The sequence below is a fragment of the Cucumis melo genome, chromosome 1 (assembly GCF_025177605.1).
Source record: "Cucumis melo cultivar AY chromosome 1, USDA_Cmelo_AY_1.0, whole genome shotgun sequence".
Lineage (NCBI taxonomy): Eukaryota > Viridiplantae > Streptophyta > Magnoliopsida > Cucurbitales > Cucurbitaceae > Cucumis > Cucumis melo.
Window position 1 is genome coordinate 33,146,468 of NC_066857.1, and position 27,229 is coordinate 33,173,696.

Genomic DNA, 27,229 nt, shown 5'->3' on the forward strand with positions numbered 1-27,229 from the left:
TAATAATAAAATTCTATTATAAAAAGAATAAATTTGTATCATACTTGGGAAAAATAAAGAATCAATGATAGTATGACAAATGCATTTAGAAAAAAATGACGGTATGTAGCGGTTAAAATCATGCAAAAACTTATATGATATTTTTAATTTCTTTTACAAAATTAACAAACTTATAACTTTGCTTTAAAAATTATTTTAAAAAAAAAACACAAATTAATGAAAAACACTATTAATTAAATAATGAAAATGAAGAATTAGTAATTAATATTGTTCTAATTACTATCATCGCTTGAAATTATTTTGTCATTTGTTCTAAACTGCTAACGTGTTGTAAAATGTATGCACTAGAAACACTCTTAATTTATGTCATTCTTGTGATGTTTACTAAATATGTAATTTCTATTGTCTACAATTAATTATGTTGAGCACTACGTAATTAACGAACGAGAAAATTACATTATGGAGATTATAGTTAAATTTATTTAACGAACTACGTAATTAATGAGATTGAATAAAATAATTTTGAAATAAAATGTGTATTGCAAAAAAAAAATAGTGAAAAAACACTTTTGATATTCCCAGATTATAATGATCTACACCTCAAACACAAGTTATAATAACCCGGACTATAATAATCTACATCCCAAACACAGATTATAATAATTCAGACTATAATAATTTGCACCCAAACACAGATTATAATAACCTACAGATTATAATAACTCACTCTACACCCCAGATTATAATAATTTGCACACAAACACAGACTATAATAACCATAGATTAGTGTGTAATTACTTTTCTTTTTCTTTTGAAAATCAAATCGCTATTAAACTAGGAATAATCTGAAAAAATAAATGTAGGAAGCCAGATTTCAACTTTAGGCTTAGAAGGGAATGAAAGACTAATTTACCAAATTAGAAAACTAATCAATAATCAATATTAGTTTCTGTATAAATATCACAAAATTGAGAAATATTCGAGCACCTCAAATCTATACTAAATTCGTCGATATCATTGCTCTAACAATTATTTTAAAAGTGATTATGATTAGGAATATTCAACCAAACACGTAGTTTTTATACTCCATGAACCATGGTGTCAAGTTAAAGACCGCATGGTGTTGATTGATTCTCTTTTGCCGAGAATCTTCTTTGAACTTCATATAGATTTTTGGTCCAACATATTGGTGATTACAATACCTTTTTTAAATTCTAACAAATTTGATGCCTCCATGATTTCTCTATTCATTTTGCTTTATTGTTGGCGGTTTCCCATAGAATAATGCCTCAAAATTTTCAAAAAAGTAAGATTTTGACCCATAGCTTAATTTTACTTTTATTAGAATTAGCATCTTTTGTGTTTAGGGTTTCAACCACTTGTTCAACAAGAAAAATGTACATTACGTTTATAATGTTTGACATGAAACCTTTTTGAAAGATAGATTTCAAACTTTCATTATCGAAATCAACCACACACATTAGTTTAGTTTATTCAAGATTCGAGATAGATCACGACTAGGAGAAAGAACGGAGTAAAAGCATATGAAAGAATAATAAACTTTTAGTAAAAATAATATTTCAAACTATTCTTTATTTATGTTATGGTATATATCACAACATTTTAAATGAAGTAATATATCAAAGTAGGCTAAGTCGGAGGATATTTGGCATTTATTAATTTGATCTATATTAGAGTAAACACGAAACTATATATCAACAATTTTCCATATTTATTTTAATTTCACGAAAACTATACAATTACATGATTAACATTTTCTAAGTTAGAATAATTTGTTTTGTTGTAAATGTTCATATTGGTATAGGTCTCTTATTAAATTTTAGTGTTGTATCTTTTTAAACCATTGTTTTTGTTCCTTAAACATCAATAAAATTTTAGCTCAATAGGTTTTGTATGTATTCAAGATTAAAAGACTCAGTCTTTCCATTTTCTATATTTAGAGAGAGAGAGTCATATGTATTCATGTATTTTATATTTAAAAGATCCAACAACTCAAAAATCATTATGCGTTTTTTAATTTAAATTACAAACATTACTGAACATAAAATTAGATGTTTATAATGGTATTTGATAATATGAGGTTTCATCTCAAAATCAATTGTCAACATATCCCTTCAAGATGATCGTCTTTTTAGGTTCACTAATCTTGGACCAAATCTCATAATTTCTTTTTTTTTTTTTATCAAGTATCTATCTGAGGTTCTATTTGATAGTATGACATCTCAATTAAGATCAATTTTATATAAGGAATGTCTATCCCTTGATTGTACTTTGTGAAATTCTCAATATTCAATAAATACATCTCTTCTAGCATAGCATAGCATGAATGATTAATAAATTAATCATTACTATTAATTTTAATTCATTATTAACATAAATATATCATTTATCTTCAACATATTTTAAATAACATTTACTATTCATTTTTTATGGTATCTTAACTATTTAATATAAAATTTTACTATTAACTATTAATATTCTAATTAATTTGATTATTATCAAACTTATGAATTTATTTTCAAATATAATAAAATAAATTCAAATATTCAAATATTATTAATAGACTAAAAAAAATATTAATATTCAATAAAAAAATACTAATTTTTTTTTATTTTAAGTGATCAAATAATTAATATAACAATATATTAAATAATCCTAAATTTAATTTATGATGAGATTACATTTTAGTAATTATTTAGTGTTGGTTTCTAAATATTAAAAATGAGTAATCGAACACATATGCTATGTCCAAATACAACATTAATTATTATTCGACATTTGAATATCATACTCTAAATTTCATGTATTTAATTTCATCAAAAAAAAAATCTACCAATATTTTAAACTAAAAACAAAATATCTCAAATCTGTCTTTGAGTTGTTGAGGAAAAAACATATATCACTTTCTTGATCTCTTAAAGTTTGAAAATATTAAAGAGAGCGAAAGAGAAAGGAATCAAAAGATATTGTTTGCTTTCGGTTAGTACCACTTCATGGCAGATTCGTATATATCTAATGGGCATAAATACACATAAGTTTTCCTTCAATAATACACCAAAAAGAAAAAAAAAAAAAAAAGAGAGAATAAAAACATGATAGATAAGTTACCAATATCAATGTATCTAATAATTTTAAAAAGCTCGTATGCTGAGTCAAATTAAATTAAAACTACTTATCGAATTTGATGCAAAAAGGATAATCAAACCTCAATCCTTAACACTTGTCTAGTCCAATCAAATGTCTGTTAAAGAAAAACTACTTGCTTGAAAATACTATTTTAGAGGTGATCTAAATTACAATAGGTTTCTAGTTTTGTTATGTGAATCACCACGATAAAGAAAAAATTATACTTTTCCATACTTAAAAGTTAAGTTATTTCTTTTATTTGTCAATCAACTTTGATCCAAACAAACTTTTGGATTTATATAGTTTTTATTGTACACGATTTTTGGGTTAAAGGGTAGAAGTGACGTGACGAAGAAGAAGAATATACAAGGCCAAACAAACAGTAGCAATTAGGATAGTTATAATCACTATAAATTTTAGTGCATCGTAACATTTTTTTAAAAAAATGTAAATATAACAAAGTCTATCGAAATTCTTATGGACTCGATTTAAAATAGTTCGATTAGCCTCAACCAAAATTGAAGAGAAAGTCGATCTTAACCAAGAATGAGGTTGAGGCCGACTTTCTCCATTCAAAAAATAGAGTATATTATGGCTTATTTTGGCTCTTAGGATGATTTAGGATCAAAAGTCTAAACAAACAGCTACAACTTCGGTCTTGCTAAGGATGAGGCTAAGGCCAACTTCTCAAGAGCAAAACATACTATGGTTTATTTGGACCTTGAGAAAAAAATGTTTTAGACTAAAAGCTCATATCCACTCATCAGTGTTGACTTAAATCCACTTTGGACTCTCTATTTTACCTTGAGTTCAAATTTTCTCGAAAAAAATATGAAATAATTTTTTTAAAAAAACTAAATAATGGTATATATTTAATATTCTATATTCTTAGATATATAATCATAGATTTGTTTGTAATAAAACTCTCAAAACTTTTGTTTGGAAGCAGATCATCCTTTAATAGTGCAACCAAACTATACTCTCACTTATTTTATTTTTATTTTATTTAGCATTGGCTTTTTTTATTAAGTAATGGAAAAAGGAAAGGGTAGTAATAATAAAATTTAAAATAAATCTACCTGAAGCCAAAACCATTAACTATTTATATATATATATATATATATATATATATATATATATATATATTTCATTGACATCATAGTTTTAAATTTTTCTTCTTGTATTGTTTTCAGTTTAAGATAGAAAAGTTCTACACGACGATTGTCCTCCCTTCATCTTTCTCTATCTCGCTCGCAAGCATTTATGCAATGTGATAAAAACCTCTTACGAGTTTTGGTATTTTCCTTTAAGGAAACGGAGAATCAACAAATTGATAATAATTCATTAAGAGTAAGAGGACATCAAAATTCGAAAATTAGTACTCCAACAAAAGTTTACATACGTCAAGAGTCGTTGCAGTTGACAAAAGTTTACATACGTCATATTTGCATGATCCAACAAATCCTTAACCTATTTAACATTTTTCTTTAAATTGAAATGGATGAATATTATGGTATTTTACACCCTACTATAATAGATAAATAAAAGGTTGTGTTATTGTGACATAAATATGTAATTGGAGAAGAAAAGTCCATTGAAAAGATGACAGAAAACAAGTTTCAAGGAAAGACTTAGCTTGAGAAGGAAACCAATAATGTCCCCACCACTCACAAGCCTATATGCCAACTCAATGATTTTGGGAATTATTCAAAGTGCTATATATAGCCATTTGGGTTGTTATTATAAAAATTAAACAATTATTATTATTATTAGTATTTAGTTATTATAAATAAATAAATAAGGACAAAAGCACCAATTTGTTTCTTGTTAGATAAAATTTGATATCTTTTTTTGTCTGCCTATATTTGTACTATACCTTAGCTACATGAAATGTGTAGTATCCAATATATGTAATGTTCATAAAACAATAGGATTCTATTGTTATGGATTTTTTTTTTTTTTTTTTTTGTCTAGAGGAACTTTTTTCCATGGCCTAAAACTATAGAAATTTGTGCATGGAATTTTGGAGTTCCCTCCATCTATCCCTCCTTTTTTTTTTTTTTGGAGGAAGAACTAAAGGACAAAATAATAATAATAATAATAATAATAATACCCACATCAAAAAGTTTCCTATAATATAGTGTGTAGTATGTGTATGGTTCTTATACAATAATGTAAGATATAACAATATCACTAATTTATAATATATATATATATATAACATTTTATGTGGAGAAATCTTTTTGGTCTTTTACCATTTTGATTATAAGTGTTCATACTATTCATTTATGACAAATTTGTCATTCAACTTCAATGCATGAAAATAGTGGGTGAATTTTGACTCTTCTTCTTCATTTCTCTAACAGTTTCAATATTTGATTGAAAAATATTTATTACCCTAATTAACTTCATGGGTAGTAGAAGGGTTTTTATGAGCCTGATAATAAATTAAGGAAACCTTTTAAAATTCTCTAACACCATACTTTTTACCTATTTATTCAATATAAATGTACGGTATCTCTTACTTGCTTGAAGCAACAAGTCATTGCTAAATTGAGAGGGAATTGCACAAAGACAAGAAAGATGAGAAGATAAGATAAAGAGTGAATCTAAAAAATTGTATTATTAATTAGTGGAAGAGAAAAATGCAAGAAGACAAGATTTATTTCTTCAAACGTTAAACAAGTTGAATATCATATATTAATATCTTCTTTCATTTCTTTGTAAATGCAAGAGGTCTCGGGTTCAATTCTCTCCATTCTCAAGTTGTACTTAAAAAGACCTTTTCAAAAAAAAATTAAAGTTTCTCTCCTATTTAAATTCTTAGGTCATCGAGGCTTTGGTGGAAACTTTCCATTGTGTGTCTAACAAAATTAACAAAGTAGGGGTGTTACGTTGAAAAAATCGATAACCTGTCTAACCCGGGATTAAATTTTGTGTTGGGTTGAATTGAGTTGGTTTAGAAAATTGGAGAAAAAAATTGAGCCAAATAGTCGGGTCACGCAAGTAAGGGTTTGGTTGACCCAACCTGACCTAATCATGTATATAATATTATATATATAAACCTAAGACCTATTTTGTTTTATTATTATTATTTTTTTTTTTTTTTGTAGAAGTTTGAAATATTGAATCGACATTGTAAACTTGAATTGAATTTTAATGTATAACAATATCTACATCGTGCACCTTGAATGACAATTTGTTCACCTTGCATATTAAAAAACAATATGAAAAATTTTCTAAATTATGAAGAGATTAAAAAAAATCGGTAAACCTCAATATTTTGGGTTGGGTTGGATTGGATTGACCCTTACATATTGAATAGATAGGTTCATTTTTTGCCAACTTGGATATTTTGGATTTGTCCATAATTTTTCTCCAATCCGGCTTATGTACCCATATAATCAAGTAATTTATGGAACAAAACTCCCATGAGGAAATATATATGTTTGAATATCTTAAATCTATTATTTAGCGTTGTGAATGATCAAAGTTTCAAGGACGATGTACTCTAGCTATATTGCACTTGTGACAATACATAATATTAGTAGGCCACATAAATTTTTGTGGCATTCTTTACTGGTTACATTTTCGTTTGTGGATTCCTTTTAGCTTCTTACGCCTACCATTTTGACTTTTTCTTTATTTCAACTATAAGATGATAAAGTATCTTAGCTACAACATTGAAAGCTAACCCATTCATTTGACCAAAGCTTTCAAAGAAATTATTTGATAACTACATAACATGTAGGATGTCCCTAGTTTGAGCTACAAAGTTCCACTCATTTGTCATAAAGCAAGCTAAAGAGATTGGAACACAACTTAGACTTTACTAAATTTAAATTTCAATAACGTGGTCAATGTAAATAAATTTAAAAAATAAGTTTATTTTGTTTGATTTTAAAGAACTTCAAATGTAAAAAAGGAAAAATAACAATAAAATTTAAAATCTACATGTTTACCACATTTGTCCAAATTTACCAAAAAATCATTAGAATAAAATATGAAGAAATATTTCTCAAAATATAAATATATATAAACAAAAGAATTAAGAAAAATATTTAAGTTGATAAAAAAAAAAAACCAAAAACTTATTACAAAAAAGCAAACTTTGATTAAAAAAAGAAACTAAGCAGCTACAAATAAATATAAGGGCAAATCTTGGATAAAAGGTACCAACTCACAGGTGGCATATGTCCTTAATATTCTTCTTAAAACAAAGTGACTATTCTTATAATTAAACTAACTTTAAAACTGGCTATTCACTACACCTTTTTATTCAATTAAATTATAATTTTATGGCTTTACCCTTTAAACAAGGAGCATCTAAGATTCTTCTTTTCCCTCCTTTGTTTATTATTTCTTTTTCCTATTTCTTTAATTATTCTCTCTATGAATTTTGCTTTTACAACTTTCTTCATTAAAAGTTCATTTGCCAATATACCAATCTAAATCCATCAAAAACCTTATTTCTAAACAAAATAATCTTTTTATATATCCAAACCCAAATATTTCTTCAACCTAAAAAATCATGTATGTATATATAACCATGCTAAGAGACTATACACTAAAATCAAGAACAAAAAAAATAATTATAATAATAACTCATTAATTAGAATTGCCAAACCCTATATTCATAAACATATTACACTTAATACCATTCTCTCATCTAATAATAAAAAACAAAACATAACCATAGGAGACATCAACCAAACTTTGCTCCACAAACATTTTCCTTAAAACCTTACACATAATTTCACTTTAATAATACCCAAAAAAAAAAAAAAAGAAAAAGAACCCATCCATGTTAATAATGTAGGGGGGCTCGAGCCTTTCCCTTTTAGCCATGTGCCCTCACGTTTTTCCTTTAAAAATAAAAACTAGAGAAAGAGAGAGAGAGAGAGAGAGAGAGAGAGAGAGAGAAAGACGTTTCCTTTTCTTTCTTTTTTCCAAAAGAAAATAAGCCTAAAGGGGAGACGAGACGACCACTCTCCATTTGGAGGGAAAGTGTCCTTAGAGCTGGCCAAAAGAGTGAGCCAGGTAAGCAAGTGAGCCTACAAGTGGTGCATTAATATACGTGGCAGGCTCTGACTGCTCGTAATCCGACCGTTGATCTGGAAACCTGTCGTTCTGATCGGGGCCACCCACTACTGCACCAATCAGCACATTTGGATTCGGAGCTGCCGAGTTCATCACACTAAACCCTGCTGAGCATTGGATCTTCGTTGGATGAACTCCAATCGACGGTAGTGATGATCCCCTGTGATGGATCCTCTTTGGGTACCTTGCTCCATACCCCACCATGTAAGACATCTTTAGAGGGTTATCCCCCAAAAGATAGTCTACCTGAATGTTGTTCTCCAAATCATTAAAAATCTTCAAAACAAACTCCTCCTTCTGCCCAATTAGCTAATGTCTATAATAGCTTTATTAGTTTTAAAATAACTCAGTCACAACCAAACATATATACATATTTTAATCTTGGCAAATAGAATGTTATAATGATTCCAACCTCAAATTTTGTAGATTATTTATACCAAATAGAATGTTGTAATAATTCCACACCCTCCCATTTCTTAATAATATTCTATTTTCTTTTCTAACTCTCTCAAGCACTAACAAATTGTTCTAACTCAACTCTGTCAAAAAAGAAACAAGTCATACAAACAATGAAAGCTAAAAAAGAAAAAAGAAACTCTTGAGAAAACAAATGGTTAACCATCGAGTCTTAAAAAGTAATATCCACAGAAATGGACAGGATGCAGATTGGGAAAATACCTGTTTCTTGGCGATGGAGCGGAGGGTTTTGGGGGTGATGGTGGTGCCGCCGCAGTTAGCAACCATATGGGCGGAGGTCAAGTATTTGGCGTAAGTTAACAGAAGGAATGAAGTAGATGTTACATATTGCATGTTACTGTCGCTCATTTTGAACAGCAACCCTCCTTCACAAAACGGTAAGAAAAAGGGGGGAAATTTTAAACTTTATTCTTTTTTTTACTATTTTACCTAGGATGAAAATGAAAAAAGTAGCCGTTGATCATCAAAATCAAAAAGACCTGGAGTGTATTTGGTAGAGGAGAATGAAGCTCCAGGAATGATAGAGCAAATGAAATTGTCAGCATGTCCTTTATAATCATGTAAAGATTTCATCTTTTGCACCAAAAACGCCTGTGAACAACACATCAAACAAGTTTTTGTTAGTATGTGATTACACTCAAAGTTAACAACATTATCCTATTTCCCGACCTTGGAGAGAAGGATTCTTGCTCCAACGTGCTTATTATCCCAACCAAACGTGTTGTCGTACTCGCCAGCGCCGAGTGTCTGTCCATTTACTTGAATGTAGTTGAGGTATTTCGGGTTTTTAGTAGCTCTCTGAAGCCAAGCAGCACCCCACAGAAGCTCATCCTGAAATGCCAAAAATTTATTTAAAACTTAAAACCTCTTTTTTTTCTCATAAAGATGGAAAGTCTTTGCCTTTGCGAGATTTACCTGGTATCCAGAGTAAGAACAGTAAAATGGGCACACGTATTTCTTTAGTCCAAAGCTGTATGACCCTCTATGCTTATCAGCAAACTCAAAAACCTTCAAACAAACAATGAAATATACAACTTTATCAAATTGCTCTGTTTTGCTCTGTTTACACTGTAATAAGGTTGGTTTTAACATACTCTCATGGCTCTTCTGACTAGAATCTTTGAGTAAATGGGATCACTTCGTCGGAAAACCAATGAAGCGGAGGCGAGTGCGGCTGCGGTCTCAGCAGCGACTTCGGAGCCAGGGTTGTTTTTATCGACCTTGAAAACACTCCGGGGAGTGTCCATGTCCTCTGGCCTTTCCCAGCAGGCATGGTCTTTGTTAGCGTCACCAACTTGAACATAAATAGTGTCCGGATGGACAGTGGCTTTGAGGAGATAATCAGTAGCCCAACGAATGGCTTGTTTAGCATTCTGAAGCTCTCCTTTCATTAACCCACCAAATTCAAGAACACTCCATGAAAGCATGGTGGTGGTGAAAGCCATCGGAAACCCAAACTTCACATTGTCGCCGGCATCGTAGTAGCCACCAACTAAATCAACCTACATTGTCAAGAACCCACTTTCAAAAACTCACATTTTGAGTTCAAACAAAAAAATGATTAAATGGGTGTTTGTGTGAGCGTGTTAACTCTAAAATACCTTCATGGCAGCGCCGTCGGAGAGGCCGGAGTTCCGGCGCCATGACATTCTCTGGTTGGAGGGGAGCCTGCCGGACCTTTGGCCTTCAAAGAAGAGGATGGATTTGGTGAGGGCGTCTTTGTAGTTATGGTGGGCAGAATGGGCATGGCGGCGAAAAGGGTTGGCATTGTTGGAGGGGAAGAAGCCAAGGAGGAGGAGGAAAAACAGAGCTTTGAGGGCGGCCATTGAAGGGAGCTCTGAGGGAATGGCTGAGGAGCAGCTTTCTCTTCAACTCATGAGTATATTTATAAAGGAAAAAGTAAGAATTGGGGGTTCAATGTTGGAAAGTGAAAATGGATTTGGGGGAAGACATAATTATTATTGTTAAAGAAATTGATTTTAACTTTTAGTTAATATAATCTTATTTGTGCTTTGTATTCTTTTTCCATTTTCATTTGGTTTAATTTTATCTAAAGCAGTTCTATATTTTTTCTATCATGAAATTTTATTTGCTTTTAATAGAATATATTTGAAATTTACTTTTTCTTTTTTGCATTAAAGTGATTGGAGTGACGAAGTGATTTAGAGGGTGAGTTGGTGTTGTGTGGAGTAGAGAAGTTCCCTTTGCCCCAAAAATTGGAATCACAAGAGAACATTAATGAGAGTCTGTGAGCAGAGGCAAGCAGGACTTGTGACATTCTTTCCCATTTCTTTGTTGCTATTTTAATGTATGCTTAAAGAAATGTTATTTCAAAATGTGTCTAACTATTCTAAAGAAATGTGATATAGTTTGAATAATGTGATACTTTAATTTGCTACTTATTGATATTTGAATTATGAGTGGGTTACGTATAACTCTCTAAATGATGTTGTGTCTTCTGTTATGAAGTTACACTAAAACCATTTGAAGATTATCATTGGTGTTTACTATTTGGGTAATCATCATCTCTCCTAATTTGTAGTTTAAGCTAAAGATAGTATGCATTACACACACAAACTATCATACCTCAAACAAAATTAGTATGTAGTTTAAATATAGATATTATGACAACCAATTGAATATTATCAATATTCTATTTAGTTTCCTTATTCGATTTATTTTTTTAATTTAACAATATGTAGAGGGAATGTTAAAAACTTCAACTCATTTTGGTCGAGTAGAGATTTTATAACACCATTTTTAAAGAATATTTCATGTCATTCTCATAGTGTAGTTGGTTGTCTATGATATAATTTATTCAAAATCTAGGATTATTATAAAATCCAATAACTTTTGGAAATGTTAGGATCGTTGTTTTAATAAATGTGTGTTCATAGGAGAATGAATGAATTATTTTGTCTAACATGTGTGCTAGTTTATAGAATTCTTGATTTCAAGTATATGTGGTGTGAAGAAGTGAATTTTAGTCAATTAATTTGATTTTTTGAAGTTGTTAAAGTAGTGTACACATTCTGAAACTGTTTTGGGATTTTTTGATTAAAATAGTGTACACTGTTATGTTTTGATTGCATCCAAATTTTTAATTTTCAAATTTAGAAAACATAATTATATTAAGTAAATCTATAAACAGACAATATCAGGTAATAAATTCAATTTATTTTTTAGAAAATATAACATATTAGGTAATATATATTATAGATTTTACAATATTACAAAACAAATACAAACATACATACATACATATTTATATTTAAAATCATATTGGACACTAGGGGCCAATTTGAGTAGGATCACCTAGTCATGCTTCATAATTGACTATAAAAAGATGACTGAGCACGAAATACTTTTCATCCAAAATAATAATATTCCTTATTCAATGGATAATATTTTTATCGATTAAATATTAATAGGTAACAATAATTAGTTTTCTAGTTATATAGTATTGAAACACACCCTAAACTAAACTATTGTTTAAGCTAAAATAAAAAAATTTAATTTGTTACTAAGCACATGTGTAGAAATATGAAATATAATTATAATTTTAATTGAATGTGTTGGTTTTTTAAATGTTATTTTCTTATACTACTTACTCCACAGTTATTATAGTAACATTATTAAAGAAAAATATGTGTGATTAATTATTAAATGAAGACACCCATTTTTTAGGAAGTAGACTAATTTAATTGATTTAGGTACTGAAAAAGGTGAGAGGGGAAGTTTGGCATGGGTGAGTAGTCAAACAAAGAATCATAGAAAGCAGTGGCCAAAATCAAAATCCTCAAACACTATCAAAACACAACTATTAGTTTTTTTATTTTTTTTTAACTTTAATGATTGGACTATTCTATATTTATTTGTTTTTACCATATTTATCCAAATAGACTACTACAAACATCATCATTTTCTGCTCTCCTTTTCACTATCCCTTCTTCCTTTTTATTTTATTAATTCACTGCTCAATGTGTCTAACATCAAGACCAAAACGCTCTCCTTCCCATGTAAATGCAACCATCTTTGTTTGACTCATTCAAACCTTTTTCTCTATATAATTTAATACTCCTCCTCCCTTTTCCTCCTTCTAACAAAATTTATATCTCGTTAACGTAACTTAATACGGACGTGTGTAAATAGTTGACACATTCTTGTATTGTTCATACTTGAAAGTAAAAACTTGTTATATTTGATTGATTGAGTTCAAACATATTGTTATTAGATTTAGATGAGAATAGTAGTTGTGCCAGTGGTGGGTGTAAGTTGATATTTTGAAGATTGTTGGATGTTTTTTAGCTAGATTTTAGTTTGAATTTATTCCTTTTGTTTTTGTATGGAATCATTAAGAAAATTAATGGATGGTATTAATGAATGACAAATTAAATTTGGAGCTAATAGTAGAGTTGGGTAGACAATTAATGCTTCTAGGGAATTGTTGGTTAAATCATTTTTAGGTTATATAGTGAAATAAGGAATATAAAAACATAAAAAAAAAAAAAAAAAAAAGGTTAGTTTGTAAAATTGAAGGTTTTCAAACCACGTCGTCTTATCAAAATTATACCTAATGAATTGTTCCTATCAATATTCTATCTAACATTGGTAATGATAGTGACTGTAAGAGAGTAGAACTCAAAGTCCAATAATCTTGTAGAATTTTATCGAGATTCATGGACCAAATATAGAAACCCTAAATTTAATTATTTAGACCTGTTAGGTAATTTTTAATTCTTTTTTTTAAATTAAGTTTATAAACACTTTCTCTGATATGATTTTTTTTTTGTTAGTGTTCCATTTGTTAAGATTATGTTCAAAATCTAAGCCAAGTTTTTTGAAAATAAAAAGTAGTTCTTTACAACTTTTCTTCTTTTAAAGATTAAACTAAATTGCATAAAATTACATAAAAAAGATGAAAGTTATCGTAAAAAATGGTAAGTATTAAGTTGATATCGAAGCCCATAGTAACCAAGTTGATATCGAAACCCATGTAAGAAATCTCAAAGCATAAACTAATAAAAGGGGTTTCACAAAACACACCACCAATTACCAAAAACAAATCACCTAATGCTTCCTTACTTTAAATGAGATAGTTAATTATCCTAAAAGTATTTATAGCAACAATCAAATGATAACAATCTACCGAATGTTGTAAGCTATTATAACTTCAAAACAACAACATAATTGTGTGTATTGAAATAATTAATTAGCATACACTTCTCAACTCAACTGAACTAGTCAAATCGGTATTGGTTACGTTTAGAAAAAAAAGGAAAAGAAAAGAAAAAGGATAGAATGATTGTTTCGTGAGGTACATATAAAAACGTAAAGAAAGAATAATTGAAAATAGTATAAAGATAGGATATAAAATGAGAAGATAATGAAAATTGGAAAGTGGGGGAGCAAAAGGGAAAGAAAGACATGTGAGATAAAGAACAAGATGAAGTTAAAAGTTCAGAAATTTGATTGGCCCAAAGTTTTGACCAATTCTGCAGACGTGGGTGTTTCTGATTGGAGTGTGAGTGGGACCCCCCCCCCCCTGTTAGTTTATAATATTTTTGACAAATCATAGATCACGTGCCTCTCTTCTGCCAATTCCACATGCAATAAAACCTAATTTTTCTTAGTCTATTATAGACATTATATGATATATGGAATATGAAATGATAGGGTTTCGCACACACTCTCCTATATGCACTTTTTCCAATCAATCAATCCTTCACAAACACAACTTTGCCTTTTCTTGTTTTTTCTTTCTCTTTCTTTTCTATTAAAAGAATTTGAAAGTTCAAACTAAACAAAAACTACCCATATGTCAATTACTTCAAAGAAAAAAAAATTGATATCGTAACGACTAAAGTGAACTGATCAATGTGGATTGTTCAAATGAAATGGATCTTATTAGTTTTGAATGGTTGGGTCAATCTTTGCAAAGATGAAATGAACAAACAATTACTTACTAGATTTAGACATTTTTAAATATAGCAAAAACAAAATAAAATATAACAAATTTTAAAATATACGGTGATAGAAACTAATATATATAATACAATGATAGACCGATGGAAGTGTATTAGTGTCTATCAATTTTGTTGTTAATAAATTCTAAAACTTTGTTATGTTTTATAAATATTTTCAAACAGTACTATTATTGAATTGAATGCAAGAATTTTTTAAATAAAATTTGTTGGTAAACAAAAAGGTTGATTATGTAATAGTGATGAGTTTTTTCTAAGTGTTTTATAAAACGATTTAAAATAATTCAAAAAAATTTCAAGTAGTTGTTGAACACTCGAAATCTTTTTCAATATGACTTAATTTTTAAATTAAACACTTGGGAATATGTTCCAAATACGCCCAAGAGTAGAAGTTTAAAGATTAATTATAATACACTAATCAAGAAGCACCTGAAATCTTATAGTTTTAATTTATTTATTTTTAATTGTAATTTTTGAATATTTAATAAATAAAATTAGAAGTTATACAATGTAATAATTTTTATTTTAATGTTTTCATATTATCATCTTTTTGTTAAATAAAAAGAAAAAAAAGATCTTCAATCTAGTTTCAAGGAGAGAAAAATTGTTATAGTAATTAAACTATTGAATTAATAGGTTAAATATTCCACTATTGTAATATATATAATGCAATAATTTTTGTTTTAATATTTTTAAACTATAAATAGTAATTGGTTAATTCTATTAATTATTATTTTCATTCAATTAAATCTTTTTCTTTTTCTAATGTTTTCTCTAAATTTTGGATTTCATAGATTAAATTGTTTTTTTCTAAGAATATAAGTGTGTTTATTTTGTTTTTTATTCCACATCCATGTCACGTAGAAATTGAAAAGAATCAATGTATTAGTGTAACACATCTCCAGCTCAAACAGATGCATTCTATCTCGAATAATTGTTGTGTCTCATTAACACCAAATGCACTAAGTCATCTAAGATTTCACTTGAAAAGTCACAACCACTCGACAAAAGGATAATATGAGAATTTATGGAAAGTTTAAGGATAAAAGGGATATGTAAAGATTCTCCCTGCATAGGCCATTTTAATATATAGTAGAGATTTAGGACCTTTCATCAACTAAGGATTCCCAAAAAAATATTCTTTAACAAGAAAGCCCTATTTTTCCATAATTGAAAATTCAAACGATCCATTTTATAAATTTTCTAAAATCTTCATATCAAGTTGGTTAGTGAATTAAAGATTTGGGACTAATTGCAAACATAGTACTCATATTTGAATTATTAACAAATATAACAGAATGCAAAAGAAGCTACAGATATAGCAAACTTTAGATGTAGCTGAAGTTACAGATATAGCAAACTTTAGATGTAGCTCTCGAACTTTATAGGTATATTGTTGATAGAAGTTTATCGACAGAATTCATCATTGATAGATTTTACTATATTTGTATTCTTTAATAATGTTTCTATGTAGTTGCTAATCTTAAAAGCAACTATCCCTATAACTATAGTAAAGGTTTTACTTGTTTAGAATGAGTTGAGTTCGAACGAGTGAAAGAACCTAAGTTTAGCATAACCCATTACAACATACCAAGATTTGAAAGCCCATCTACTTTCAAAACTTTTCTCATTTTGTCTTTTTTGGAAGATCTAGATTACTCGGTATGCAATATCAAGAAAGGAAGACAAAATCCCTCGGCAATTTTGTTTAGCTCAATCAAATAAAAACAAAGTGTAATACCTAAACAACGTATTAACTCATAAATGTAGTAGTGTTACCATTTCCTTTCCTTTTGGTTTTTTCTTCTTGTTTGAGATTTTGATAATTTTATATAGCAAGAAATTAAACTATTATAATTAGTGTTTTATGCATCGATCTATGTTCAAGTAAATAAATTTCTCGTAGATTTACTTGAAAAAAGTTATTTCGCTTTATTTTTTGAAGGTAATATCTCTTTAAAGTAATTGATAATATATTAAACACATTGTAACCAATTATCTAGTTTATGTAATCTAATATTCTTGAGTTTTCTTAAACCTACAATATACATCACATAAAATGTTAAGTTTATGTAACATTATAATATGGTTGAAAATAGATAGATAAATGACTATATAAAATAGATTCTAATTATTATCGTTTCCATTTCTTTTTTTCTCTTTTTCTTTTTTGTTCAAGGAGGAGTTTGTTTGAAACATGATAGAAGTTTAAAAAGAAAAAGAAGATAAATGCATATTGATGTTTCCTCCTTAACGTGGGTTCCTAAATTTCAAAATCGACTCAAATTTGGTTGTTTTATATTTCTTACTATGTTTTTTTTTTTTTTTTACTGTAACAGTCATCCTTTCAAACTAATCATTTCAATCCATAGTAATTAAATTTTAAAAATTAATCTCAAATTTGGAGTAAGTTAACCAACGGTCCGTGTGGATGGTTTAATGAACATTTGTGTATGATTATAGATTAGATGCTACTTCAAATTTAGGTATATAATATTTGATTAAAATGGGAACTACCAATGATTTCACATGATCACATGAATTCCTTTTATGGACCATAGATATGTGGACCATGCATGGATCAGCCATTACTCTCTCCCTAGTTCAACATCAAAAGCATCTTACTCCTTAAAACAAATAATTAAAAACACAAAAATAACTCTAAAATTTGAACCTTCCGTTTCATTTACGGTGAAGTCAAACCGGAGAAGAAAGGGATCCCAGTTGAGTTCAACCACGAGCTGCCCTGTATAAATTCCTCGACCGTAAACTGACTCGCTTCTGTTGCGTTAGTTATAACTCGATAACCCGGCCAAGTAACTCGCCCGGTTGTATTCGAACCGGGCCCCCTGTTTAGATACTCCCCATAATACAAAGTATCCAATGCAAATGTCCCATTCCACTCAAGCCATCCGACCGGTTCAACCAATTGCCCGATAAACGATCGGAGAAAAACTGTCCTCGAGTGCAACTTCCAAGGCCGACCCAAATAAGTTCTAAACGAGGAAAGAACTGGGATTAGGTCAGAGGCAGCTTCAACCTTACAATTGAGGATTGAGATTCCAGTGTTTTGATTTGGGTCCTCGCGACCTTGAGCAGTGAATATGTTGCGTTGATTTGAGTTGGGTTTCCGAGCATAAAGGTTGCAGTTTTGGAAAACAACAGCAGCATTACCGAAAATGAAGTCGATGGTACCGTAGATATCGCATTCACGATAGAATTGACGGAGGGAGTGAACGTAGAGAGTGTCTTGATAGCCAATGAAACTACACTGGTAAAACGCAGAGAAGTCAGAGTTGCTTCGTAAGGCTACAGCTTGGTGCTTGCTTGGACCCGCATAATTTTCAAATGTTATACCTTTTGCTATGAACCCAGTGCCAACCACCGCTACATAATAAACAAAACTTATGTTATTGTTAATAGTGAACAAATTTTGAAAAATGATAAAAAAAAAATTACTATATTTTTCATTCCTAATTAGTTTAAAAAAATAGATGGATTTGATTCTTAAATTTTTTTAAAAATATACCTTTTTTAGTTCTTGAACTTTAAAGAAATATGCATTGAATCCCTAAAATTTTAAAGACGTGAGCTTTTCCGTCCTTAGATTTTTAAGGGATTGTTTAAAAATTTCTTCCAAATATTTATTTTTAAAATTTTAAAATAGTTATATAATATTTAAATTTTAAAAAGATTAAACAGTGTTTATGTCATATAATTATTTAAAATTTGATCTTAACCTATTTTCAACTACTTACAATTTAGGATTAAAGAATCAAATTTTAAAATTTTACGAATCAAATATTGCTATTTTTAAAAATTTAGGATTAAAGAAATTTTATTGTCAGAGTTTTATTTTCTTAAAGAAATATTTTCTAAATATAAAAAAATAATAATAAAACAGATCCAAAAAAATTTCTTCCTAAGATAGAATCTTTCCAAGATTGTAATATTGAAAATTAATTAAACTTCCAACTTAAATAAAATCATCTCAGAGCCAAGATCTGATCATACTCAGGTGGTTTCATAAATTTAATAATAAAGAACTGACCAACGGTGGCTGATCGGAAAGTAGTCCACCCGTCGACCACATTCCTGTCGCCCTTTATCAGCGTCTTTCCGATTCCGTCGCCCACGAACATCAAGTTTGACTTTGCCCTTCCTATTTCCACGTTCTCAAAATACGCCCCTGCTTTTATGTAGATTACAAACCTGTCCCATAGCAAATCCACTTTTTCTCTTAATTACCATTTTTCAAAGCTTATGATTATGAGTTTAGTTGAGTTTAACAAAACCTGGTGGTGCTCGAATTCGGAGCGGCGGCGACAGCCTCGTTCACAGTGGTGAAATTCCCGGAGCCATCCTTCGCCACCACCAAATTGAACTTTGTCTCATTCACCGCCGCTTGCAACAATCTCCGATCCTTAACCGAAACCCACTTCGGAAACCCACCTTTCACTGCCCCATACTCCGGCAACACCTCCTCTACCTTCGTATCCCTATTAACTCCAGGGATTTTCTTCAACATTGCCAAATCAATACTTAAATGCTGTCCAATTTTCCCCAAATAAAGCTCCACCCTACTCCTCACAGTCCCCGAACTATTATAAAACCCATCAACACAAGTTCGGTGGTTGGTCATGGCGGCGCTGACCAATGTCAACAAATCATGGGAGTGACGAGCGGCGGACTGCGACGGCCCCAGATCCAAGATCGAAGCTTTGAGCTCTGCAATGCTGTCGTCTAGAAGCTCAAGACAGTCGTCGAGGGCGTGGCGGTCGGTGGGATTCAAGCCACAGTAAAGATGAGTCTTGAGGTTGGTGCAATTGGCGTAGGCAAGGAGGACCTCGCGGGTAGTGAAGTTGAGGGCACTGCCGGCGAGCTTTTCCGGGGAGAGGGAAGCCAATTGGGGAAAAGAAGAGAGTTTAGAAAAACAGAGGTTTGGGAAGAGAGTGCCATTGCAAAGGGATCGAGCGGTTTGATGGATTTGAGGATTTGAAGAAATGGGTTTGGAGGAGAAGAGGAAGAAAATGAAGAAGAAAGTGGAAATGGTGGAAATGGAGGTGGGATTCGAAGAGATTTGAGCTCTGTTTCTCAGGCCGTACATGTCTGAAACAGAGGAGAAGAAGAAGAAGAAGAAGAAGAAAGGGGGAGAGTTGGATATGGGTGTTGAAGAGGCGAGTGGATGAAGATACATTATACTTTGTTTTATTATTATCATTATTATTATCATTATTATTATTATTATTATTATTATTATTATTATTATTATTATTATTGTTGAGAAAATACTAGGTTTTAAATTTTAAAGTGTCATGATTCCCTATGCTTTAAACTTTTCTTCTTTCTTTCTATTAACTTTTTTTATCAAAATTCAACTTTGAGTGTTATCATTGAATTTTGATATCATTTTATCATATGATTATTAGATTTTGGAAAAGAAAAAGACTACAAAAGAAATAAAAAAAGAAGAACAAAAAATCCGACCTGCCGGATTCGAACCAGCGACCTAAGGATTAATCTGTTAACCATACTACAGTCCTCCGCTCTACCAACTGAGCTAAGGTCGGTCAACTTGAAGACGACATCAAATTCCCTTTACATAAACAATGTATAGATTCATAATACAAAATTTTAATGTATCAACGTCACTCGCTCACATATGATGGGCAGGCACATCTCGCTAGGTCCACTTATCGGAGAATTTACTATGCTTTTCTTTTTTATGCAAACTTTTAACAAATGTGTGTGAAGTACAAAGTTGTGCTTTAAATTAAAATGTGTGTTCTAAAAATGAAGCATGCACAAGTTTTGTGACATAGACGTAAATACAAAATGGTATTTATGTATAAAATAATAAAGACTATTTTTTACTATGATTGCGTTGACTAGTATTTTACGACATTATTTGTGGTTTTTTAATGCACTAAAAAAAGAAAGTTTTAATTTTGCTATTTCTAAAATAAATTTTGGATGGTGAATTGAAAAAGAATCTACGGATTTGTTTAATTCATTGTGATATATATATTTAAAGATTTGAAGATCTAAATTAGTAATCCAATAATGAAATTGTCCCAAAGGTAGATTTCATAATTTAGGAATTGGGGGCCAGAAAGTGGAGAGATGGAGAAGAAACAGAGCACCAAGAAATGATTAAAATTAAAATTATGTTTTTCTATTATTAGATTGAATGAAAATAGATTAGCAATTAGGTACTTTTTGGACAACTTTTTCATGATTTGTTGCTATCAAAGTTGTCTTTTCATTATTTCTTTACCTTTTCTTTTCTCTTGTTTCTCTTTTCCCAATTTTCTAACAACTTTTATAAAGGAAAAAAATAATTGTTTTCTTCCAAATTTTAGATTTAATTTTGGGAATTTATCAAGTAAATGTAACAAAATATCAAACTATTTACGGTCCGTATAACAAAATCCATAAAGTTACCTATTTCTTAAATATTATAGGTTTGTCCTTCCATCTTTCTTTTCTTCCTCGCGATTCGTCTTTCTCCTACTATTAGTTTCATCGTTTTCCTCGTGCGATTTCGTTTTCTTTTTTTCTTTTTTTTTCTTCTGCAATTTCTTTCCATCATCTTTCTTATTTTTCAATTCTTTATTTACGTCGTTTAATCTTTCCATCGTTTTTCTTCTTTTCCTCTTTCTTTACGTCGTGTACAAAAAATAGCAAAATCTAAAAGATCGTGTATAAAGAATCTTGAAAAAAATAATATTTAGATTTGAGTAGCCAAATGTAAACTATCGTGTGTAAAAAAAATAAACAATCGTGTATAAAGAATCTTGAAAAAAAAATCATTTTGATTGGAGTAGCCAAATGTAAACGATTGTGTAAAAAAGTAAACGATCGTGTAAAAAGAATAAAAAATTGTGTATAAAGAATCTTGAAAAAAAATCATTAGAATGGAGTAGTCGATCGTTTTAAAAAAAGTAAATGATTGTGGAAAAAAAAATAAAAGATCATGTACCAAAAAAAATTAAAAAAATCGTGTACCAAATTTTGAAAAAAAAAATCATATCTAAACGATCGCGTATAAATTGTAGTCATATTTAGACGATCGCATATCAAACAATAACCAAATCTAAACGATCACAAATATATTACAGACGCGTTGTTGACGACATAGTTAACGGGGCATTTTTTGTATTTTATACGGTAGATTTCTGAATATTTTTCGTTTTTGAAATTGTTTTATAAAACATAAATATTTTGTAGTTTTTTATATTTTTGAAAAGATCCCTTTTATTTTCATTTTATCTTTAAATTTAAGAATGCTGCACTTTTAACCTTAGATTTTTACTTTTGTCAAATTAGTTTTCTTTTCAACTATTTTTGAGATCGATCTTGTTTAAAATCTTAAGCTTTGTTTCCGTTTGATTTTATTAACCTCAGATTTTTTACTACATATTCAATTTATTTCGACATTAATATATTTGAATTAATAAAATAATTAAGTTTAGAAATTTTAAATTAATTTTATTATAATAAATAAGAATAGTTAAACTTAATCAATTATAATTATTTTAAAACACCAAGACTAATTAATAAATATTAATCAAGTTAATTATTCCATGAAAAATTAAGATTAAAAGTATAAATCTTGAAACTTAAAGAAAAAACAAAACAAAAATTTAAAAAGGTAAAATTATAGAATTTTACAAATTTAAAAATAAAATTAAAATTGAACTCAAAACTGAAATCGTATTTTTTATAATTTTATCTTTTAGTACCAACAGAAAACTAAAAGCAAAATTTAAGGATATTTTATGCATTTTTTTCCTAAAAAATATATAAATCCTTTTAAAATAATTTGAAGTTAGTAATTGGTTTATATTATTTCATTCATCAAATTGATCGGTATAGTTTTAACATTAGTTTCAAATTTAATAAAATAATTTGATCCGATCAAATTTTTTTATGGGTATAATTTCTTCATCTTAACATAGTCGATGGCCTAAAACTTGAGGGTCAAACTTTTTCTTTTTAGAAATGCACGTGGTTCGATATATTCCCATGAAGTTGGACATGTCTATACACTTTGCACTATGTTGAAGCAACCCTCCAACCAAAAATTGCACAAAAAGAAATCAAAAAATCAAAAATATAAATCTTGAAACTTTCATAGAAACAAAACAAAAATTTTTAAAAGTAAAATTTTAAGTTTTTAAAAATTTAGGAACATAATTAAAATTAAAATTAAACTCAAACTCAAAATCGTATTTCTTATCATTTTATCTCCTACGACCAACCGAAAACTAAACACAAAATTTAAGGATATTTTATGTATTTTTTTTCCTAAAAAATATATAAATCATTTTAAAATAGTTTGAAGTTGTAATTGTTTTATATTATTTCATGTATCAAATTGATGTTTATAGTTTTAATATTAGTTTCAAATTATTTGACCCAAGTATTCTTTTTATTGGTATAATTTCTTCATATTAAGGTGGTCGAGGGTATAAAACTTGAGAGTCGAACTTTTTCCATTTTAAAAACGCATGCGACTGGATTCCCACAAAGTTGGAGATGTGTATAGAGTTTGCAGTTTGTTGAAGTAACCCTTCCAACCAAATATTTGGAAAGAAGTTTGTAACTTAAATGTTAAGGCAAATACAAAATGTGGAGACAAACTTGGGGGTGCACCCACAAATATAGAGAAATCTTAGGGATTGACAAAGCAAAATATATATATATATATATATATATATATATATCAACTTAACTAATTGGATTAATTAGTTTAAATTATTTAGAAACTTAATTTTTGTGTTTAATTTGTTGGCAGCTGGTGGGTGGGGAATCAAATGAAATCTCCCAAATTTAATTAACTATACTTCATTTACAAACAACTAAATCAATCTCAAACATATTCATTTTTCTTAATTATATATATAGATATATATATGCTACGACATTAGAGGGGAGACAATTCTTTTCAAAAATATTTTTCTAAATATTAAAAGAAATTAATTTAGGAATTTTTTCAAAAACATAACAAATCTGCAAAATATTTACACTATATAGAACAATTCTAAAAACGGAAAAAACTTACAGACCCGTTATACAAAATACCAAAAATGCCTTATCAATAATGCGCCTAATGTATTTGGTAACGGACGTAATATATTTGGTATACGATCGTTTAGATTTGACTATTGTTTGGTACATGATCGTTTAAATCTGGTTATTGTTTGGTATACGATCATTTAGATTTGTTTTTCCAATTCTATGTTTAATTTGGTTACACAAGTACGATTCTTTTATCAAAATTTGGTACACGATCGTTTAGATTTGACTACGTGATCATTTACATTTTTTTTTTCAAAATTCTTTATACATAAAAGATATTTGCTTCTTAGACTAAAAGATTTTTTTAAGATTCTTTATAGACTCTATTAGATTTGGTTACCCTAATCTAAACAACGAAAAGAAAAAAGACGATGCATGCAAGGAACGGAACAACGAAGAAAAGAGAAAGACCAAAGAAAGAAATCACGTAAAAAAAAAGAAGAAAAAAGATAAAAAGAAATCGCAGTTAAAAAAAAAAAAAAAAAAAAAAAAGAGTAAAGGACAAAGACAATAAAAAATGGTAGAGTGGAGAAAAAAGATGAAAGGGTAACTTATGGACATTATTATATAAGCCGTAAATATTTTAGTAGTTCGTTATATTTACAAAAGCTTTCTATTAATTTAAATATATCAAACACTAAAAATATACATTTTAAAAATTAAGAGATCAAACCCTTATAAATTTGGAGACAAAAAGAGTATAGTTTTAAAAAATTTAAAATTTAAACTCGCATATTGGTCGCGGAATAAATCAACCTTTAAGTGTACTTAACAAATTTATCAATAAATAAAATTCTTCCATGTTGTGTTGTAGGTAGACATGGTAGTAAAAGATAAAATTAAACAATGAAGTTTCTTTTTATAAATAAGAAATTTGAAATATTTTATCCTCTCATCCGTCCATCATTTCTTTTTGTTTGACCTACATCGAAACTTGTTGATTCGATCACTAATTCAATATAAAAAAAATTTAAGAAAATAAAAAATAATTTAACCCAACTCAACTCAAGATATTCTTTAATGAAATTAAATGTTTGTTGTCGTAGAAAAGAAGAGAAAATTAAAGAAAACTAAAATTATATAGATATGAAATCACGTGGCCAAATATAGGAAGTCCATAATTCCTCCATTGTTGTGCCATAACGAAAGTAATGTAGTGAGCAATATTTAATGAGGCTTTTTAAACCACTGTTGGTCTCACATGCCCTTAAATAGAATCACATGTCATGTCTGTCCCCTTTATCTTAGTGAACCAAATGTGACATTCATGTTGCATTTATGTTACTAAATTTGGTTAGAAATCTACGTGGAGTTCATGTCAATTACAATCAAGCAGAGTTCGTATTATTATCAATTATTGTATAATTGTATACGACTACATGTTGTTATTGATGTTTTGTTAGTTCGACAAATATGGGGCATCAGAATTTTCCTCCAAAACCTTATATTTAAAAGTAAAAAGTGTATTTTGTCAAATAATCATAGGATTAACAATTTGATGAATTTTTGTTTTTGCCATACCATCTACATCTAAGGAGTAGTATGACAAAAGATATTTTCATTAATCAATAGTTAAACAATCATAACTATGTGCTAAACTATAGTTTCTATTTTTTCAACGTCAAATATGAAAATCACTTCACTTGACCAACGACTTAGACTCCACTCAGTTTAAGGCAAAAACTCACGAGATAATGATACAATCTTTCTTCAAAATGACAACCCTAGAAACAAAACTACAATAACTTAAATATACACAACGAAAAAGGAGAAAACAAACCGACTCTGTAATCTATAGAGCCTCCGAAAAAGGGGGAAAATCCTCGAGAATCAGAACTCGTGAAACAACTTGTTGAGATGATCCCAAAGGAGAAGATGAGGAACAACCAACAATCGCAGTTGAAAAAATATAGCCTAACAACAAAGGAGGATGATGATCGGAGATATTTTCCTTGTGGCCATGTTTGTAAGTCAGTGAGAAATTGTTGTTTATGAAAGAAAACATGATTGATTTGTTCATGATATGTATTAACACAATTAACAAGTAGCTACCTCACAACTGGGCCCATAAATTCTTTCAGGCCCTAAATTCTCACATGGGCCCATAAATCCGCCTCCCGTAAATAAATCCTTTTTCTTTTTGTATTATATCTAAAATAGTTTACTTTTTCTTTTTCTTTTTCTTTTTAGTTTTTTTAAGATAATGACTGTTTTTATAAATAATGACGATAATAGGATAGCATGAAAAGAAATTTTAGAAATGGGCTATAAACTTAAACTACGGTAGATAGCTTTGTGTTTACGAAGAAAGTCATGTACCAGAGACACAACTTCCATTAATTCATATAACTCATATTTTGATCAGTTTGACCCACGTAATGGAATTCATATATTGGGTACACGACTTCCTTCAAAAAAATTTATTCATGATTGGTAAAAAAAATTTTATGATTGGAATTTAGATATTGGGATATTTAATTATATACATATATATAAAGAGAAAAAGAAAGAAAAACAATAAAGAAGGTGTGAATAAAAGCTCACAGAAGTCGTGATCCACGTCTATGATTTCGGCTTACTAGGGGTACAACTCACTAAAATCGTGGACGGGTCAATACCTTCAACTCACTATCTTATAATTTCTATTTTTCTTTCTATTCTATTTTTGACATTACTTTAAAAAAAATTTATCAATCCCCATTAACGATTAAACTTGAAAAATTAATGTTTTGAAAAATACTAATATGTTAATGCTACTAATTAGATGATGTAGTTTACATAAACGTTGAAACGACGCAATTATTAAACTAAATCGAAATAATTTTTAGAATGGCATCATCAAATTTCAACCGAAACTAATTCAAAGTTTGATCATTTTATCTTTACTTGCTTTCTCAAATCTTTTGCCTTCTTCGTTTACTTGACAATAGATCTAGAATTTGATCGTGAATCATTTAAGATGAATATTACAAATTGGAATATATGCTTACTAATGCTTCACCCATAAAAGCATGTATTAAAGTCACCTAAATGTTTAGAAATATGTATTGTTTGATATAAATATTAACAATCTAATTACATATAACAAAATCTAAAAATCGAACTAATTTTTTTACGAAAAATTAGCTCAACAATAATTAACACAAATAGTTTCAATATAGATGCATTCAAAAAAAATAAAAGAAATATAGATTAAAATACGAAAGAAAGAAAAAGAAAAAAGGGTTTTAGTCAACCATACAAATCCTTCCTCCGTCGGCGGCGGTGGTTGTCGGTGGTTTGTGTACAGTCAACACTGAAGGAAAAAAACGACCAATAAAATGAGCAAATCTAAACCAAAATACTTCAATTTCAAAATCCCAATTAAAAATTAAAATTATTTTCTTTTTGAACCGAAAACACTTCAATTTAAAATTCATTTAGTATAATTTATTTTT

General features: G+C 29.1%; 2 protein-coding genes and 1 non-coding gene across 3 annotated transcripts; all 3 read right to left on the bottom strand.

Annotated features, from left to right (window-relative positions):
* Positions 1-7,736: 7,736 nt before the first annotated feature.
* Positions 7,737-10,641, bottom strand: LOC103492793 (endoglucanase 17-like). Its single transcript, XM_008453324.3, has 7 exons — positions 10,326-10,641; positions 9,819-10,226; positions 9,640-9,732; positions 9,394-9,555; positions 9,204-9,315; positions 8,926-9,089; positions 7,737-8,493 (listed from the first exon to the last, which is right to left on the bottom strand). The coding sequence occupies exons 1-7, from the start codon at positions 10,548-10,550 to the stop codon at positions 8,161-8,163; spliced, it is 1,497 nt and encodes a 498-aa protein (XP_008451546.1). The 5' UTR covers positions 10,551-10,641; the 3' UTR covers positions 7,737-8,160.
* A 6,539-nt stretch (positions 10,642-17,180) lies between these two features.
* On the bottom strand, positions 17,181-19,915 carry LOC103492792 (pectinesterase-like). Its single transcript, XM_008453323.3, has 3 exons — positions 19,004-19,915; positions 18,760-18,920; positions 17,181-18,095 (listed from the first exon to the last, which is right to left on the bottom strand). Exons 1-3 carry the CDS (start codon positions 19,903-19,905, stop codon positions 17,395-17,397), a joined length of 1,764 nt encoding a protein of 587 aa, XP_008451545.3. The 5' UTR covers positions 19,906-19,915; the 3' UTR covers positions 17,181-17,394.
* Positions 19,916-20,189: 274 nt separating this feature from the next.
* Positions 20,190-20,278, bottom strand: TRNAY-GUA (transfer RNA tyrosine (anticodon GUA)). Its single transcript is given in 2 exon segments — positions 20,190-20,225; positions 20,242-20,278. It is a non-coding gene; the product is annotated as a tRNA-Tyr (tRNA).
* Positions 20,279-27,229: the final 6,951 nt, after the last annotated feature.